We start from the raw sequence: 20,843 nt of genomic DNA, 5'->3' as shown, positions 1-20,843 counted from the left end.
TCTTAAAAGTTAAATATACACCTGCCATACGACCTAGCAATTCTACCCAAAAGAAATGAAAGCATATGTCCACACAAAACTGGAAACTACCCAAATGTCCATCAGTATCTGAATAAATGAATTATGATATATTCATACTATGTAATAGAACTTAGTGATAAAAAAGAATGAACTATTAATATAGCCAACATACATGAATACCAAAATAACACTGAGTAAAAAAAGCTGGAGCCCCACCACCAAAAAGTATGTGCTGTATGACTCCATTAATATATAATTCTAGAAAACACCATCTATAGAGACTGAAAGCAAATCATGCTGGGCATGCTCACTCACACCTGTAATCACAGCACTTTGGGAGGCTGAGGCATGCAAATTGTTTGAGCCCAGGAGTTTGAGATCAGCCTGGGCAACATGGTGAAACCCCATCTCTACTAAAAATGAAAAAATCAGCTGGCCGTGGTGGTGCACACCTGTAATCCCAGCTACTTGGGAGGCTGAGGCAGGAATTGCTTGAACCCAGGAGGCAGAGGCTGCAGCAAGCCGAGATCGTGCCACTGCACTCCAGCTTAGGCGACAGAGTGAGACTCAGTCTCAAAAAATAAAAAAAAGAAAAAAAAAAGAAAGCAGACACAGGTTTCCTGGGGACAGCAGCATAGTAGTGGTGGTTGGGTAAGAAAAGAGGGAGGTATTAGAAAGGAAAGTTTGGAGACTGGGCATAGTGGCTCACACCTGTAATCCCAACACTTTGGGAGGCTGAAGTGGGCAGATCACTTGAGGTCAGGGGTTTGAGACCAGCCTGGCCAACATGGTGAAACCCATCCTCTACTCAAAATATAAAAATTAGCCAGGCATGGTGGCACATGTCTATAACCCCAGCTACTCAGGAGGCTGAGGCAGGAGAATTGCTGGAACCTGGGAGATGGAGGTTGCAGTGAGCCTAGACTGCACCACTGCACTCCAGCCTGGGTGAGAGTGAGATCCTGTCTCAAAAAAAAAAAAAAAAAAAAAAAAAAAAAGGAAACTTTGGGTAGTGATGGATATGTTCATTATACTGATTGTGTTGATGATTTTGTGGGTATATTTAAATGCCTAAATTGATCAAATTGGATACTTTAAGTATGTCTGGTTCATTCTATGTCAATTATACCTCAATAAAGCTGTTAAAAAGCATTAAAATACTTATTCACATATACATTCATAGAAGATAGGTTTGCATATATTTATACACACACCCACACACAGATACACATACATATGCAAAAACAGGATCACATGTGACAGTCAAATGAAACAAAAGCTGCAAGGAAGTTAGCAGTGCCTAGAACCTAGTAAACAGTCAGTATTACAGTAAATCTTAGCTCTTTCCTAATTCTCTAACAAACTATTTTTTACTTAACAATATATTATGAACATCTTTCCAAGATATCCATGTCAATAAACATACTTCAAGAACATTTAATGACCATGACACACCATTGTATAGTATAGATCTACTATAAATTTCCTATTGTTATACACTTTGTTTCCAACTTTGTCTATTACAAATAATTTCTAAAAACATGAACCAGGCCAGGCACAGTGACTATGGGAGGCCAAGGCAGGTGGATCACTTGAGGCCAGGAGTCCAAGACCGGCCTGGACAACATGACAAAACTCCATCTCTACTAAAAATACAAAAATTAGCTGGCTGTAGTAGTGCACACCTGTAGTCCCAGCTACTCAAGAGGCTGAGGCACGAGAATCACTTGAACCCACTAGGCGGAGGCTGCAGTGAGCTGAGATTGCACCACTGCACTACAGCCTGGGTGATAGAGAAAGACTTGGTCAAAAACAAAAAAACAAAAAACATGAACCAGTATTTTTATATAGTAATTATTGATTTCATTGTTTTTATTTATTTATTTATTATTATTATTATTATACTTTAAGTTCTAGGGTACATGTGCATAACGTGCAGGTTTGTTACATATGTATACTTGTGCCATGTTGCTGTGCTGCACCCATCAACTCGTCAGCACCCATCAACTCGTCATTTACATCAGGTATAACTCCCAATGCAATCCCTCCCCCCTCCCCCCGATTTCATTGTATAAGCTCATTAATCCATCTAAAATTTATCTTAATATGTGTGCAATAAGCATTTATTTTCCAGATTTAGTTGTCCCAATACCTTTTAATGAACATCATGTCTTCTGTAGGGAATAGAGAAGTTCTTCAAAGTTTCTTAATCCATAAAGGGTTTATCATTCCCTGGTTAAATGTTTGTATATGTATATTCCGAGGCTGCTCCAACTTGTTCTGGTAGGTTGAGATAAGGCTAAATGAGTCCGGAATTAGGATGCTTGCCATTGCTTTTTTGGAAACCCCTCTGACCTCTTATCACTAACTTCCTCTTTTCTTTGTCTTCTTTCCCTTCTCCCTATTTAGGAAAGTTCTGAATTATTAGCCAATAGAGTTAAGTTTAGAGTGTGAGGTCCCATCCCAGCCAATGGGAATGGGACACAGCTCTAGGGAATTGCATCAGGATGTAAAGGTTATAAATGTCCTCGACTCCTTTGTTCAGCGTGCTCTCGTGGTTGGACTGCTGACGAGTGCACCCTTTTCGCAGAAAGTAAACTAGTCTTGCTGAGGGATCCTCCGTCTTGGTGTTGATTTCTTTGCAATATCAAACTCCCATGCCCAACATCTTCTAAAGCAGCAGCCCCCAATGTTTTTGGCACCAGGGACTGGTTTTGTGGAAGACAATCCATGGATGCGGGGTGATATGGTTTGGCTATTTTCCCACCCAAATCTCATCTTGAATGTAGCTCCCACAGTTCCCAAGTGTTGTGAGAGGGAGTTGGTGGGAGGTAACTGAATCATGGGGGCAAGTCTTTCCCATGCTATTCTCATGATAGTGAATAAGTCTCACAAGATCTGATGGTTTTATAAAGAGAAGTTTCTCTGCATAAGCTCTCTTCTCTTGTCTGCTACCACGTGAGATGTGCCTTTCACCTTCTGCCATGATTGTGAGGCCTCTCCAGCCACATGGAACTGAGTCCATTAAACCTTTTTCTTTTGTAAATTTCCCAGTCTTGGGTATTTCTTTACCAGCAGTGTGAAAACAGACTAATACAGGGGGGCTGGGGGGGGATGGTTTGGGGATGAAGTTGTTCCACTTCAGATCATCAGGCATTAGATTCTCATAAGGAGCACACAACCTAGATTCCTCACATGCACAGTTCACAATAGGGTTCGTGCTCCTATGAGAATATAATGCCTCTGCTGATCTGACAGGAGGCGGAGCTCAGGTGGTAATGCAAGCAATGGGGAGTGGCAGTAAATACAGATAAGTCTTCAGTTGTCATCATCATCATTATCATCATCATCATCATCGTCACTGCTGCTGCTGCTGCTGCCACTCACCTCCTGCTGTGAGGCCAGGTTCCTAACAGGCCACTGATGGGTACTGGTCTGTGGCTTGGGAGTTGGGAATCCCTGTTCTAAAGATCACCTATTTTCATATATATTATCCCTAAAATTTTTTTTGAAAGTTAACTTTCTAAAAGACAAACAAGAAATTCATATACCATAAGGTAGGAGGTGGGGCAGAAGGACCCCAGCAACCACTCCATGAGCCCAGCACCAGGAAGCTGAACTCAGTAGTTCCCTTCCCAAAGGTTTACCTAACCATGTATTAGTGCAGTCAAATCTTTAAAACTCTGCACCAGAAACACAAAGTAGGTGTCTGGAATACAGAAGGGAGAATCCTTCTCCAGTGTCTGCTGCACAAACTGAGTAGGATCTCTGCCAGCCATTCCACCCACAAGTGACATCCTGGACAAGCCTCCCCTTTACCACCTCCCTCGACACCTATGCTACTCACTCTTTTCCAATCACAATGCGTGGTGGGAGTAAGAACCAGAAGGCTAACAGTAGGAGGTGACAAAATCAAGTAAGACCCACTTCTTTCCTGCAGTGGCAGAGTCTGGCAGATTGTAGCACAAACTAACAGCTCAAAACAGTAATTAGATCAATTTTGGAGTCCACAGACCTACTGATACATTCACAGAGATCTGCAACTTCTCTTTGAGTTTAATTTCATGTTTTCATTTTAATGATGTTTAGAAACATCACAGAATAAACACTATGCATCACATGGATGACCCCCATGGAACTCACTATTGCCAAAGGACTTCAGTGCTCACTTTTGTGTGGTGTTAACATCTAGTTGGCAATGTGGTACCACTTTAATTGGTTTGAGCTAATCAGAAAAAAATGACATAGTCTTAACAATAAATGATACATTGCCAAATAAAAACAAAACAATCACCCAGACACAATGGCTCATGTCTGTAATCCCAACACTTTGGGAGGCTGAGGTAGGCAGATTGCTTGAGCCCAGGAGTTCGAGACCAGCCTGGGCAACATGGTGAGACTCCACCTTTACTAAAAAAAGCAGGGTGTGGTGGTGTACACCTGTCATCCCAGCTACTAGGGAAGCTGAGGTGGGAGGATCATCTGAGTCTAGGGAGGTTGATGCTGCAGTGAGCTGTGATCACATCACTGCACTTAAGCCTGGGTGATGGGAGTGAGACCCTGTCTCAAAAAACCCGAAACAACAGCAACAAAAACACCAATGTTTTGATCACTATGGTAGAAAAAATAAAATTGTTTGTAGTAGACTAAACAGAGCCAAAATCATGAGAACTGAGTCATTCACAGCACCCAGTTGTACAGGTGTGTTACAGTTGCAAGAACCTGCTGACCTTGACTCTAAAGAGAAGAAAGAAGACAAACAAACGAACCTGTTGCTGCACTGGTACCACATTTACACTGAGGGTGTGCAATTTGGTTTCAGTAAAATATCACTTTTACATAAATTAGTATTTTCAAGTAATATTTTACTGGTTATTATTTTATTGGTAAATTAGTTTTGATTTTATAGTGCATTTAAGTATAAGGAGCTTTACCTAGTTTATGTTTTATATTTAGGTAGCCTTATAATTCAAATTACTTAAGTCAACGCATGAATCCATGAGGGTAACTTAAGTTTTAAATATTTATAACTGAAGTTTGAGAAACATGGAGTTAGATGACATATGTCTAAGTTTGGCATGTCAATGTATAATATGTGAAAGCTGAAAACCACCTATACAATGTCAATATAATGGCTGCACATTCCCTTGTACTAATGTATCACAATTAACCTAACCATTCTCCTCTGATTTTTTTATATTATTACAAATGACTATATTACTATTATAAATTATAACTGTATTGTTTTTTAAATTATTACAAATAGGCTGGGCACAGTGGCTCATGCCTGTAATCCCAGCACTTTGGGAGGCCAAGGCAGGTGGATCACCTGAGGTCAGGAGTTCGAGATCAGCCTGGCCAACATGGTGAAACCCTGTCTCTACTAAAAATACAAAAATTAGCTGGGCATGGTAGTGGGTGCCTGTAACCCCAGCTACTCAGAAGGCTGAAGCAGGAGAATGACTTGAACCCAGGAGGCGGACATTGCAGTAAGCCGAGATTGCGCCCCTGCACTTTAGCCTGGGCAACAGAGCCAGACTCCATCTAAAAACAAAAAAAAATGGCCAGGCACGGTGGCTCACACCTGTAATCCCAGCACTTTGGGACGCTGAGGCAGGCAGATCACCTGAGGTCCGGAGTTCGAGACCAGCCTGACCAACATGGAGGAACTCTGTCTCTACTAAAAACACATAATTAGGTGGGCGTGGTGGTGCATGCCTGTAGTCCCAGCTACTCAGAAGGCTGAGGCAGGAGAATCACTTGAACCTGGGAGGCGGAGGTTGCGGTGAGCTGAGATTGTGTCACTGCACTCTAGCCTGGGAAACAAGAGTGAAATTCCGTCTCAAAAAAAAAAAAATTGTTACAAACAGTACTACAATACATAAATTGAAGTAACAAACTCTTTCCTTCCTTTTGAATTACTTCCTTGGAATAAAACAGAATTCCTGGGAGAAACTGCTCCCTAAAATTGAAAAAACATATACCTCTACCAGCAGCCTGAGTATACCAACATCATCGCAACAGAATCAGTATCATGTGTTCCATTATTGTCTGCCAATTATATCTATATATACACTATATATAATACCTACATATGATATATGTTATATAAGATATATATCTACATACCATATCAATTATTTATATATCTATATGTCAATTATATCTACATATCATATATACATATGACATGTACATTTCCTTGTACCTTATTCCTTTATTGTTACCGTTGTACAACTGTACAGTGTTACAATGTACAGTTCCTTTTTTGCCAAAGATTAAATACAGACTTTTAATCAAATATATTTTCAGCGCTCCTCAAATATAAAGATGTTCCCCCTGAAAGTGAAACCCAGGAATGTATTTGTATATGAGAAGATCATCTACATTTCCACATTGCTTGTATGTGGAACCTGGACTCTGTTAGTCCATTTTGGTGGCAAGTCGGCAAGTCTTCAAAGGGAGTCATTCACCTCTGATTTTTCCCCCTACTACTATCTGTACAATGCCATTTCCTGAAATATCTTTAAATTTTCTAGTATACCTACACCTTTTAGTTTGAACAAACAGGAACTATTTTATAACCCTGCTTTCCCCTTCCAGTGTTAAGGAACAAGTAACATAAAATACCATTAAGAACACGAATAATCATAATGTAACGGAATGGGGCCGGGTGCGGTGGCTCAAGCCTGTAATCCCAGCACTTTGGGAGGCCGAGACGGGCAGATCCCGAGGTGAGGAGATCGAAACCATCCTGGCTAACATGGTGAAACCCCGTCTCCACTAAAAAATACAAAAAACTAGCCGGGCGAGGTGGCAGGCACCTGTAGTCCCAGCTACTTGGGAGGCTGAGGCAGGAGAATGGCGTAAACCCGGGAGGCGGAGCTTGCAGTGAGCTGAGATCCGGCCACTGCACTCCAGCCTGGGCGACAGAGCGAGACTCCGTCTCAACAAAATAAATAAATAAATAAATAATGGAATGACTTTAGTATCTTTTTTATACTTTTCTAAGAAGTCATACATAAATATAAGCTATAAAGCTGACAAATAAAGAGACAGCATATTCTTTCATGGCATTAGAATGTATTTTGCAGTATAAGATACATACCAATAAAATATAAACGAAAAGCAAACAAACACATTTTTTAAAACTTAGCTATTAAGAACATTTCAATTGTCAAAAGACACATTTCAGTAGAATATACCAGGTCAATTTTTCTATTTAACTTCTACTCCAGCAATACAGCATACATCAATGACATCAAATAAGGCAGTCAGACTTCTGTTTATTTCTTACAATTCTCACTAAGATCTCTAAAGAGAGTCTTATTCTTTTGTTTAAGTGGCATAAGAGAGTCTTACTCTTTAAGACCATTATGTTTACATGAGAAAGTATCTTTTCCTCTTCAAATATGAAGACAGATGTAGGGATTAAACGAAATTAATAGCAAGGTTAATTGAATGTGGTAGCCAGCCTCCAAGACGATCCCAATGACTCCTGCCTCCTAGTATTAATACCCTGTGTTGTCACCTCCCACACTGTACCAGGGGTCTGCGTGACTAACAAAATATGGCAGAGTGATGTTATATCATTTCTAAGATGAGGTTATAACAGATACCTGGCTTCCATTGTGGCACACTCTCATACTCTCTTGGATCATTCACTCTAAGGGAGACCAGCTGCCAAGTTGCATGCTGCCCTATGGAGAGGCCCATATGTAAGAAATTAAGGCCTCCCTGGCCAAAAGCCAGTACGGGCCTCTGATAAATGGCCATGAGTGAGCTTGGAAGCATGAGTGAGCTTGGAAGCAGATGCTTCAGCCCAGCCAGGCCTTCAGACCACACAGTACAAGCCAACATCATAACCGAAATCTCATGAGAGACCCTGAGCTAGAACCACCGATCTAAACCTCTTGGGATTCCTGACCCACAGAAATATGTGAGATGTTTGTTGTTTTAAGCTGTTAAATTTCGGGTGATCTGTTATGCAGCAATAACTAATACATCACACAATCAAAAAAGCAATCCTTTTATTTTTATTTATTTTGAAACAGACTCACTCTGTCACTCTGGCTGGAGTGCAGTGGCGTGATCTCAGCTCACTGCAGCCTCTGCCTCTCAAGTTAAAGCACTTCTCCTGCCTCAGACTCCGGAGTAGCTGGGACTACAAGCACCCGCCACCACATCTGGCTAATTTTTGTATTTTTAGTGGAGATAGGGTTTCACCTTGTTGGTAAGGCTGGTCTTGAACTCCCAGCCTCAAGTGATCCATCCGCCTCAACCTCCCTAAGTGCTGGGATTACAGGCATGAGCCACTGCACCCAGACAAGAAAGCAATCCTTTTAGAAAGTCTGTATTTTTTTTATTTTATTTTTTATTTTTTAATTATTTATTTTTCTTGAGACAGAGTCTTGCTCTGTCACCCAAGTTGGAGCGCAGTGGCATGATCTCGGCTCACTGCAAGCTCCGCCTCCCGGGTTCACGCTATTCTCCTGCCTCAGCCTCCCAAGTAGCTGGGACTACAGGCATATGCCACCATGCCTGGCTAATTTTTTGTATTTTTAGTAGAGACGGGGTTTCACCATGTTAGCTAGGATGGTCTTGATCTCCTGACCTTGTGATCCACCCGTCTTGGCCTCCCAAAGTGCTGGGATTACAGGCGTGAGCCACCGCACCCAGCTAGAAAGTCTGTATTTTAAATAATACAATAATCATTTGTGTTAAATACCACTTCATTCATTCATTTAGTTTTGAGACAGGGTCTCTCTCTGTCACACAGGCTGAAGTGTAGTGGCACAGTCAATAGCTCACTGCAGCCTCAGGTTTAAGTGATCCTACTGCCTCAGCTTCCCAAGTAGCTGGGATTGCAGGCAAACACCACCAAGCCTGGCTATTTTTTTTTTGTAAGAGATGATGAGGTCTCACTATGTTGCCCAGACCGGTCTCAAACTTCAGGTCTCATGTGATCCTCCTACCTGGGCCTCCCAAAGTGCTAGAATTATAGATGTGAGCCACTGCACCTGGCCCCACTTCACTTTAAAATACAAGAATTGGCCAGGCAGAGTGGCTCACATCTGTAATCCCGGCACTTTGGGAGGCTGAGGCGGGTGGATCACTTGAGGTCAGGAGTTCAAGACCAGCCTGGCCAACATGGCGAAACCCCATCTCTACTAAAAATACAAAAATTAGCTGGGCGTGGTGGCGGGCACCTGTAATCCCAGCTACTCAGGAGGCTGAGTCAGGAGAGTCGCTTGAACCTAGAGGGCAGAGGTTGCAGTGAGCTGAGATCGTGCCACTGCACTCCAGCCTGGGCGACAAGAGCAAGAATCCATCTCAAAACGTAACTAAATAAAATAAAATAAAAGACTTTTGGTGGGGCATGGTGGCTCATGCCTGTAATCTCAGCACTTTGGGAAGCCAAGGCGGGCGGATCACCTGAGGTCAGGAGTTTGAGACCAGCCTGGGAAACATGGTGAAACCGCGACTTTACCAAAAAAAATAAAAATTAGTCAGGCATTAGCTGGGCGCGGTGGCTCACGGCTGTAATCCCAGCACTTTGGGAGGCCAAGGTGGCGGATCAGTTGAGGTCAGAAGTTCAAGAACAGCCTGGCCAATATGGTGAAACCCCATCTCTACTAAAAATACAAAAAAATTAGCCGGGTATTGCGGTATGTGCCTGCAATCCCAGCTACTTGGGAGGCTGAGGCAGGAGAATTGCTTGAACCTGGGAGGCGGAGGTTGCAGTGAGCCGAGATGGCGCCACTGCACTCCAGCCTGGGCAACAGAAAGACTCCATCTCAAAAAAAAAATAAAAATTAGCCAGGCATGGTGGCATGTGCCTGTAGTCCCAGCTACTGGGGAGGCTGAAGTGGGAGAATCACTGCATCCATAAGCCAGAGGGTGCAGTGAGCCGCGATCGTGCCATTGTACTCCAAGCCTGAGCAACAGAGTGAGACTCTGTCTCAAAATAAAAGTAAAAACATGAATAAATAAAATATAGGCTCTGTCTCAAAATAAAAGTAAAAAAATAAAATAAAATATAAGACTTTCTTTTTTTTTTTTGAGACGGAGTCTTGCTCTGTCACCCAGGCTGGAGTGCGTGGCGAGATCTTGGCTTGCTGCAAGCTCTGTCTCCCAGGTTCACGCCATTCCCTTGCCTCAGCCTCCTGAGTAGCTGGGACTACAGGTACCCGCCACCACACCCGGCTAATTTTTTGTATTTTTAGTAGAGATGGGGTTTCACCGTGTTAGCCAGAATGGTCTCAATTTCCTGACCTCGTGATCCGCCCACCTCGGCCTCCCAAAGTGCTGGGATTACAAGTAAGAGCCACCGCGCCCAGCCATAAAATATAAGACTTTCTAAACTTAATCTATGAGTATTATTATAACTTTCTTTCTAAAAATAAATCCTAATAGAATTTTAGAAAAGTACACAGCAACTCAAAATGTCCTCTAACAGGCACTTTCTGACATAACAAAAAATCATCTTGTCCTCCTACTTGCCAGACTGGATTTTCTATACTAAAAGGAACCAAAGCTCCAATGAGAAATGGCTGTTTACAAATCTTCTGCAGCAAAACTGCAAACCTACTCACCTTGTTGAGCCAGAAAACAAGAAAGCTTTCAAAGATTAACTAAGTTGTGTAAAAAGAACTCAGGAGCCAGCCTGAAAGGTACTCCTATTAACCAAGGTTGTGACAATTTGAGCAACAGAAGAACATTGATCATAATGGACTGAATCAATGAAATGAATTAAAATGAATCACTGAATCAATAAAAATTCATAAGTACAGAAAGATGCTTAGAAAAGAGAACACCAGAATCAAAGGTTTTTGTCACTATCTGGGAAAGCTATTAAATTAATCTCTTATTTAGAACTTGGTAAATTGAAATTAAGCATTTGTCCTCACTTTCTAACAGTGACTAAATTTGAAGGTAACTGGCCGGGCGCGGCAGCTCACGCTTGTAATCCCAGCACTTTGGGAGGCCAAGGCGGGTGGATCACGAGGTCAGGAGATTGAGACCACGGTGAAACCTCGTCTCTACTAAAAATACAAAAAATTAGCCGGGCGTGGTGGCGGCACCTGTAGTCCCAGCTATTCAGGAGGCTGAGGCAGGAGAATCGCGTGAACCCGGGAGGCGGAGCTTGCAGTGAGCCAAGATCGCGCCACTGCACTCCAGCCTGGGCTACAGAGTGAGACTTCGTCTCAAAGGGAAAAAAAAAATTTTTTAAAGTAACCAAAAAGCCCTGGTTAATGAAGAAAAATTCTACTTTTGAAGAATGAAGAATGTAGCTAATGAAAATAGAAAAATATAATTTTATAAACCCTAATAAAATTATTACTTTAAGGCAAAGGTTATAAACTGGTGTTACAACTATTAGGTAAATGCTTAATGGCAAAAAGGACATTCATTTGGTGCTAAAAACACCACACAGATTATTCTCCAGTTATTAGAGAAAAACATAACTATTCAATGGAGAGATCAGACTGCCATTCCCCCAAACCAGCAGTGAGTCTCAGCTTCACTAGGGGTTGATCAATTAAATATAACTTCTACTGTCATAGAACATGAAAAATATATAATCTAGCATATATTTCAACCAGAACTGTTTATTTTGAACCCATCAAGCCTTTACATATAATTTCCAGATGACAGAAACACAGGAGATAAAGGTAAAAGCTAAATGACACCACAGGATGCAACAAGACTTAGTCTCTTCAACATAAATTGGGGGACTATGTTAGATTTAGAGTATCAAGGAACAGAACAACCAGATGCACTATGGAGTCCTGGATTAAATCCTGATTTGCATAAATCAGGTATATAGAGTATTTCAGGGTCAACCAGGGAAACTGTAATAAGGTCGGGTATTAGATAAGATAAAATATTACTGAAATGTAAAGGCAATGACAGTTGAACAGAGAAAGCAGCATTAAAAAAAAAAAAAGTATTGCAGCCAGGCGCAGTGGCTCACACCGGTAATCCCAGCACTCTGGGAGGCCAAGGCGGGTGGATCACGAGGTCAGGAGATCGAGACCATCCTGGCCAAGATAGTGAAACCCCATCTCTACTAAAAATACAAAAAAATTAGCCAGGCTTGGTGGCGGGCGCCTGTAGTCCCAGCTACTCCGGAGGCTGAGGCAGGAGAATGGCGGGAACCCAGGAGGTGGAGCTTGCAGTGAGCTGAGATCACGCCACTGCACTCCAGCCTGGGTGACAGAGCAAGACTCCATCTCAAAAAAACAAAACAAAACAAAAAAAACAGTATTTTTTTTTTTTGGTAAATTACTGATTTTAGTAAAAAATACATATACAAATACATAGATGAATATACACACACATTCACCTAGAAGAAGACCCAAAATTCAGATTCTAAGGATTAGGATGAATTAAAAAAAAGAAAAAGATCCAAAAGAATATGCTGGTATATTATGTCTCAATTTTTGCATGTAGTGGCATAAAACAACACAAATGTATTATCTCACAAAGGCCAGCAGAGTATGGCTGGATGCTCTGCTTAGCATCCCTAAGCTAAAATCAAGGCATCAGCCAGGGCTACAGTTTTCATCAGGGGCTTGTAGTCCTCTTACAATCTCATCGGCTACTAGCAGAATTCATTTCCTCCTTGCTTCATACCTGCAGTGGTGCAGAAAATCCTTCTCATACCTCAAATCTCTCTGACCTCTCTTTCTACACAGGCTGGAGAAAGCACTTTGGTTTTAAGGGCTCACGTGATTAGATCAGGCCCACAGGGTAATCTTTCCAATCTGTCTAATGTGCTATATAAAGTATCATAATCATGGGAATGGCATCTCATCATATTCATAGGTTCTGAGAATTAGAGTGAGGAATGTTGGGGAGGGGAGGCATTTTGAGAACTCTGACTACTACAGTCACAAAAAGTTTTTAAAAATCAATTAAAACAGCTTTCCTACCTGTTAATAATGAACCATGCAACAGTAAGCATTCCTGCTAGCCACGTTCCACTCATAAGCCAACTTGTAACAAATAAAGCAGTCACATATATTCCTTGCAATCCAAAAACAATGCCAATATAGAAATACACTGGCTCAATAATCTCCTATGTGGAAAAAACAGAAAGAGAACAAGATAACAGGATGGCATTAAATAATTCGAGGATTCACGACTACATGAGAAAATAAATAATAGGGTCCAAAGAAAAATACATACATTGCTCCCAGTGGCTTGATACAAAACGCTAGCAATAAGTTCCGGATATAGAGACATTTGCTGCACTGCATTTATAGTCTTCAGAGATACAGTTTTGTTATTGTGTGTTAGTTCATAAACACCTAAAGACAGAAAGATTTTTCTCCAGATTATTTATTCTGCTTCACAGTAATTAAAGATGTCATTCATTAGTCCTTAAATATTTAATATTATTATCAAGAAAGATCCCAAATAGAATACTCCATGCTGCATTTTCCATTTTTAACAATTTAGCACAAGAAAGAGAAATATCTATATTCTGAGACAAATCCCCACATGAAAGGTCCCAATATAGTAGAACAGAGATTATTAGAGGCTGCGAAGAGCAGAGGGGAGGGGAGGATAGGGAGAGATTGGTTAATGGATACAAAATTACAGCTAGATAGGAAAAATAACTTCTAGTATTCTGTAGTACTATAGAATGAATATGGTTAACAACAATTTAGCGTATATTTTCAAAAAGCTGAGAGTCGATTTTGGATATTCATAACACAAGGAAGTGACATATGTCCAATGTGATGGATATGCTAACTACTCTGATTTGATGATTATACATTGTGTATAATATGAAAATATCACTCCCCATAAATATGCACAATTACTACATGTCGAGTAAAAGTAAGAGGAGGAGGAAAGGTTCTAAAATAGAAGAACAATGTTTTATTTAAGAAAAATGTTGACATTATGGCCAGGCGTGGTGGCTCACGCCTGTAATCCCAGCACTTTGGGAGGCCAAGGCAGGCGGATCATCGAGATCAGCCTGGCCAACATGGTGAAACCCCGTCTCTACTAAGTATACAAAAATTAGCCGGGCATGGTGGCCGGCGCCTTTAATCCCAGCTACTCGGGAGGCTGAGGCAGGAGAATTGCTTGAACCCGGGAGGTGGAGGCTGCAGTGAGCCAAGATCGCACCACTGCACTCCAGCCTGGGTGACAAAGCAAGACTCCATCTTGGGAAAAAAAAGAAAAGAAAAGAAAAAGGAAAATATTGTTATTAAAAATGTAACTGTGGTTATCATACCTCTTTCAAATGAAGGTGCCTTTAACATATCTTTATAATAGGAGTAATAAATGGCACTGTCACCTTGAAACGTGATTTCCCGTTCAAGCTCCTAAAAGGAAATGAAATAGTTATTTAAAATGGAATTTTTTTTTTTTCTTTTTTTTTTGAGACAGAGTCTTGCTCTGTCGCCCAGGCTGGAGTGTAGTGGTGCAATCTCGGCTCACTGCAAGCTCTGCCTCCTGGGTTCACGCCATTCTCCTGCCTCAGCCTCCAAGTAGCTGGGACCACAGGCGCCCGCCACCACGCCCGGCTATTTTTTTGTATTTTCAGTACAGACAGGGTTTCACTGTGTTAGTCAGGATGGTCTCCATCTCCAGACCTCATGATCCGCCCACCTTGGCCTCACAAAGTGCCGGGATTACAGGTATGAGCTACCACGCCCGGCCCTAAGATTTAATTATTTTTGCTTTTCAAGAGATGGAGTCTCTCTCTGTTACCCAGGCTGGTGTGCAGAGGCACACTCATGGCTCACTGAAACCTCAAATGATCCTCCCACCTCAGCCTACCCAGTAGCTAGGACTACAGGCACATGGCCGACGTTTTTTTTGTTTTGTTTTTTTTGTAAAGAAGGGGGTCTCACAATGTTGTCTAGGCTGGATTTTCTGAAGTTTTCAATTTCAGCCTCTGGCCCAGCGTGGTGGCTCACGCCTGTAATCCCAGCACTTTCGGAGGCCAAAGCGGGTGGATCACTTGAGGTCAGGAGTTTGAGAATAGCCTGGCTAACATGGTGAAACCCTGTCTCTACTAAAAATACAAAAATTAGCCAGGCGTCGTGGTGTGTGCCTGTAACCCCAGCTACTCGGGAGGTGGGAGAATCGCTTGAACCCAGGAGGCAAAGGTTGCAGTGAGCTGAGATCACATCACTGCACTGCAGACTGGGACACAGAGTGAGACTCTGTCTCCAAAAATAATAACAATAATAATAAAATAAAATAAATTTCAGCCTCAATCTTCTGTCTTCCTTCTCACCTTCCAAATTCTCACCTTCCAAATTAACATATTAATAATATTTATCCTTTTATTCAAAGACATGAATTTTCTTTAATTACTAGTGGCTCCATTAATGAGGAACTTAACCTTTTAGTAATCTGGCAATAATTTTAATGAAACATTAAGGTTTAAAATGAATTGTAAATCACAAGTCATCACTTGTTATATATAATATATATCAGGAAAATCTAGAAGGAAAACCACAAGACATGCCCTAAGAATAGCAAGAATAGTAAGACAGGCAATAACGAATGATAGTTGAAGTGTTAGAACTCCATAATAAAAAGACAAGTTTAAGGAGAAAGTCATATTTTCTTTTTTTTTTTTTTTTTTTTGAGACGGAGTCTCGCTGTGTCTCCCAGGCTGGAGTGCAGTGGCGTGATCTCGGCTCACTGCAAGCTCCGCCTCCCGGGTTCACGCCATTCTCCCGCCTCAGCCTCCCAAGTAGCTGAGACTACAGGCGCCTGCCACCACGCCCGGCTAGTTTTTTTTTTTTGTATTTTTAATAGAGACGGGGTTTCACCATGTTAGCCAGGATAGTCTCGATCTCCTGACCTCGTGATCCACCCGCCTCGGCCTCCCAAAGTGCTGGGATTACAGGCTTGAGCCACCGCGCCCGGCCCGAGAAAGTCATATTTTCTATTACGGTTCCACATCTCTATGTATCCAGAACAGCAAGTCTTTAATTAGTACTTTGCAAGAGCACCAGATACTTAATCAGTACTCTACACATGAACTTCAAGAGGTACAGCAAATCTCAAAATTCCTACAATCAGGCTAATTAGAATTAAGAATAATAGTAAAAATAACATTAGGAGGCCTTGTGCTTTTTAGACTGAATCAAAATTTTATGAATCTATAATCTTTTACAATCAAATGAATTATTTTTATGCATAATATGTATCAATTAATACAAAAACAAAAGATATTAGAGCACTTTTCACAAAGTTTGATCAACAGAACTTCCTAAAATGTTAACGGATGTTACCAAAAAAGAATTCTGTAGTTAAATAAGTTCTGAGAAAGACTAGATTAAACAAAGTTAAATAGCTTTATTATAAGACTTTTCAGAGTTTCAATATATCTTATATATTGTGACTCTCCAAGAGGAAGTCTTCTCAGATCTATTTTTCCCCATCTTGAGTTTGCTATGGTCTGAATATATGTGTCCTCCTAAAATACATATGCTGAAACCTAACACCCAATGAGAAGATATTTGGAAGTGGGATATCTGGGAGGTGATTAGGTCATGAGGGCAGTTCCCTCATGAATGGGATTAATGTCCTTATAAAAGAGGCCCCACAGAGATCCCTTGCTCCTTCCACCATGTGAGGATGCAGCAAGATGATCCCTGCTATAAACCAGGAAGCAAGCCCTCACCAGACATCAAATCTGCCCATGCCTTATCTAGGACTTCTCAGCATCCAGAACTGTAAGAAATAAATTTCTGCTGTTTATAAGCCATTCTGTTGTTTATAAGCTTATGGTACTTTGTTATAGCAGTCTGAATGAACTAAGAGCTTCCTGACCTAAATAAATTACTTAAAATTTTGTTTTATGAATGCAAACATTTGTTTCTAAGATTTCAAAGATGTAAACTCTCAATCAGTGCTTCTCAAGTCTACTGGGTATATGAAACACCTGAAGACGTTATTAAACTGTAGATTCTGATTTTAAAGTGGAGTCTAAGAGTCTATGATTCTGAAAAAGCTCCCAGATTCTGCCAATGCTCCTGACCCATACACAAAGCTTTGTAAAACAAAGTTCTTAATGAAGGCCTTCTAATTTTCAAAGCTTTGGTTATCCTCAGTTCTGCCTATACAACATAATCACCTAAAAATATTCATCGACATACTGATCGCAGCATGTCCCACTGCCTCTACCTAAGAATCTGAGAGGGAGGTTATCTTTGAAAGCTCCCTAGATGATTCTGTCATACATCCACTGTTGAGAACTGCAGTTAATCTGCATAACATTTCCAGGGAAATAATACATGCTACAGTAATAGCTAAATCAAGACAGACGTAGTCATTACTCAGTTAAATGTCTTGATGGTGTTAATTAAACCAATTGCTTTAAAATACTTAGTCAGCTTGACTAAAAAATAAGAACAACAAAAAACCCAGTCTGGGCTCAAAAATTTAAAAACTCTACAAAGCCAAGAGGACTTTGCAAACAAACTTATTCAAAAGTCAAACTATGAAATTATGAATACAACTATAGCAACTGAAGAATCTGTGGAAATATACATGATTGAAAACCAAACACTAAATACAGTAATGAGGCAAAATTTTAATACTATGTGATGCCTGTTAATCCCTTTCAACTCCCTCAAAAACATTCTAATCATGTGATCTAAAAATTAAAATATTTTAATACTAAAACTTCCAGATTGTTTCTGAAATGTGAACTACCTACCAAAACTATGAAAAGGCTGGCTAAACTCCCTAACATTTCACTGTCATCAAAAGTCCCTGATAAGTTAATTGCACCCTCATAGTTTTATTCTATGAAATACACTATTAAGTATTTTAAGGTTGATACTGTAACTATATTCTCAAAAGAGCTTCTGGAGCACTTTGTTCCTAATAGCCATAAATAAGACAGCACTTGTCATACTTATCATACACATATTCTGGTTCCCTGGGAAAAAACTTTCATGTGCTCAAAATTCTTTCTTCTTACCTGCCTGTTGGAAAACCAGAATTTCCGTTCATGGTATGCTGATAAGTAGAGAGCATACATCATACCACTAGTAACCGCTGCAAGACAGCCAATGAAAATCTTTGCAAAGCGTTGAAATAATACATCTGAAAAGCATATTAAAAGTAATCAAAAGGTAATATGTACCCTCGATATGATGTGATTAAAAATGGCATTCTACCTCTATGGTCTTTGTCCCCAAAACCCACAACTAGAGTCTAATTGTGAGAAAAGCATCAGATAAATTCCAATAGAGGGTCATCCTATAAATATATCTCTCAAACCGTCAAGGTCATCAAAAACAAGAGCTTGAGAAAGTATCAAAGCCAAGAGAAGCTTAACAGACATAACAACAGACATAATAAGTATCACGTGGTATCGTGGATGGGATACTGGGACAGAAAAAAGACATTACGGGTCGGAAACGGTGGCACTTTGGGAGGCCGAGGCGGGCAGATCACTTGAGGTCAGGAGTTTGAGACCAGCCTGGCCAAAATGGTGAAACTAAAATACAACAATTAGCTGGGTGTGGTGGCGCACACTTGTAATCCCAGCTACTCGGGAGGCTGAGGAACAAGAATCATTGAATCTGGGAGGTGGAGGTTGCAGTATGCTGAGATCACGCCACTGCACTCCAGCCTGAGGGACAGAGCGAGATTCCATCTCAAAAAAAAAAAAAAAAAAAAAAAAAAAAAAAAAAGGCTGGGCGCAGTGGCTCACGCCTGTAATCCCAGCACTTTGGGAGGCTGAGACGGGCAGATCACGATATCAGGAGATCAAGACCATCCTGATTAACACGGTGAAACCCCGTCTCTACTAAAAATACAAAAAATTAGCCGGGCATGGTGGCGGGCGCCTGTAGTCCCAGCTACTCAGGAGGCTGAGGCAGGAGAATGGCGTGAACCTGGGAGGCAGAGCTTGCAGTGGGCCGAGATCATGCCACTGCACTCCAGCCTGGGTGACAGAGCAAGACTCCGTCTCAAAAAAAAAAAAAAAAAAAAAAAAAATATATATATATATATATATATATATGGTAAAAAATAAGGAAATCTGAATATCTGAGTAACATATGATCCTAAGTTAATAATAATGTATCAGTATTGCTTCATTAATTCTAACAAATGTACCATACTAATGTAAAATGTTAATAAGGAAACTCCATATGTGGGAGAGTGTAATATAGGAACTGTATCTGCTCAACTCTTCTGCAAATCTAAAATTGTTTTAAAAATTAAAGTATAGGCCGGGTGCCATGGCTCATGTCTGTAATCCCAACACTTTGGGAGGCCAAGGCGGGTGGATCACCTGAAGTCAGGAGTTCGAGACCAGCCTGGCCAACCTGGTGAAACCCTGTCTCTACTAAAAATACAAAAATTAGCTGGGTGTGGTGGCGGGTGCCTGTAATCCCAGCTACTCAGGAGGCTGAGAAAGGAGAATCTCTTGAACCTGGGAAGCAGAGGTTGCAGTGAGCATAGATTGCGCCACTGTACTCCAGCCTGGGTGACAGAGCAAGACTCTGTCTCAAAAAAATAATACAATTTTAAAAAAAGTAAGATAAAATTTAAAGTCTATATTCTGCAAGAGGAAAAAGTTCTAAGATCTGTGTCACAACATAAATATACTTAACACAATAGAACACTACACTTAAAAATGGTTAAGATGGGCCAGGCGCAGTGGCTCATGCCTGTAATCCCAGCACTTTGGGAGGCCAAGGCGGGCGGATCATGAGGCCAGAAGATCGAGACCATCCTAGCTAACACGGTGAAACCCTGTCTCTACTAAAAAATACAAAAAATTAGCCAGGCGTGGTGGCAAGCGCCTGTAGTCCTAGCTACTTGGGAGGCTGAGGCAGGAGAACGCAGTGAACCTGGAGGCGGAGCTTGCAGTGAGCACACATCACGCCACTGTGCTCCAGCCTGGGTGACAGAGCGAGACTCTGTTAAAAAAAAAAAAAAAAAAGTGGGCCGGGAGCGGTGGCTCACGCCTGTAATCCCAGCACTTTGGGAGGCCGAGACGGGCGGATCACGAGGTCAGGAGATCGAGACCATCCTAGCTAACACGGTGAAACCCCGTCTCTACTAAAAAGAAGTACAAAAAACTAGCCGGGCGAGGTGGCGGGCGCCTGTAGTCCCAGCTACTCGGGAGGCTGAGGCGGGAGAATGGCGTAAACCCGGGAGGCGGAGCTTGCAGTGAGCAGAGATCCGGCCACTGCACTCCAGCCTGGGCGACAGAGCGAGACTCCGTCTCAAAAAAAAAAAAAAAAAAAAAAAAGTGGTTAAGATGTAGCTAAGTATGGTGGCTTATGCCTGTAACCCCAACACTTCCAGAGGCAGGCAGAATGCTTGAGCTCATGAGTTCGAAACCAGACTGGGTAACACGGTGAAAGCATGTCTCTTCAAAAAATTAGCCCATGTGGTGGCAGGTGCTTGTAATCCCAGCTACTTGGGAGGCTGAAGCAGGAGAATCGCTTTATCCCAGGAGGCAGAGGTTGTAGTGAACCGAGATGGCACCACTGCACTCCAGCCTGGGCGACACAGCCAGATCTTGTCTCAAAAAAAAGAAAGAAAGCAAGGGTAAAATGGTACAAAATTAACCTATGAATATCAAAAAGTAATCCAAAGGAATGTAGGACCCAATGTCTAAAAAAGTACAGGCTCATTCAGAAATTATTTTTTTTCCTTTCAGGATCTTTTCTTCATTGAAGAATAACTCACTATAAACCTAAAGCCATGTAAAATGTACAACTCAGTAAGTTTTGATTATCATGTTTTAAAAGATCACATACAACTGTTATATATGGACACAAACTACTTCTTTTTTAAATTTTATTTTA

General features: G+C 41.2%; 1 protein-coding gene across 1 annotated transcript in view; it reads right to left on the bottom strand.

Annotated features, from left to right (window-relative positions):
• DPY19L4 (dpy-19 like 4) overlaps positions 1-20,843 on the bottom strand; it is a 78,655-nt gene that overhangs the window by 43,620 nt on the left and 14,192 nt on the right. The window contains exons 3-6 of the mRNA XM_002805424.4: positions 17,993-18,117; positions 14,276-14,366; positions 13,216-13,337; positions 12,960-13,105 (exon numbers count right to left, since the gene is read on the bottom strand). Coding sequence (XP_002805470.4) covers positions 12,960-13,105; positions 13,216-13,337; positions 14,276-14,366; positions 17,993-18,117 — 484 coding nt within the window. The remainder of the gene's footprint in view (positions 1-12,959; positions 13,106-13,215; positions 13,338-14,275; positions 14,367-17,992; positions 18,118-20,843) is intronic.

This window comes from Macaca mulatta, chromosome 8, assembly GCF_049350105.2.
Source record: "Macaca mulatta isolate MMU2019108-1 chromosome 8, T2T-MMU8v2.0, whole genome shotgun sequence".
In the NCBI taxonomy this organism is placed as follows: Eukaryota; Metazoa; Chordata; class Mammalia; order Primates; family Cercopithecidae; genus Macaca; species Macaca mulatta.
This window is presented reverse-complemented; position numbering and strand designations above follow the sequence as displayed.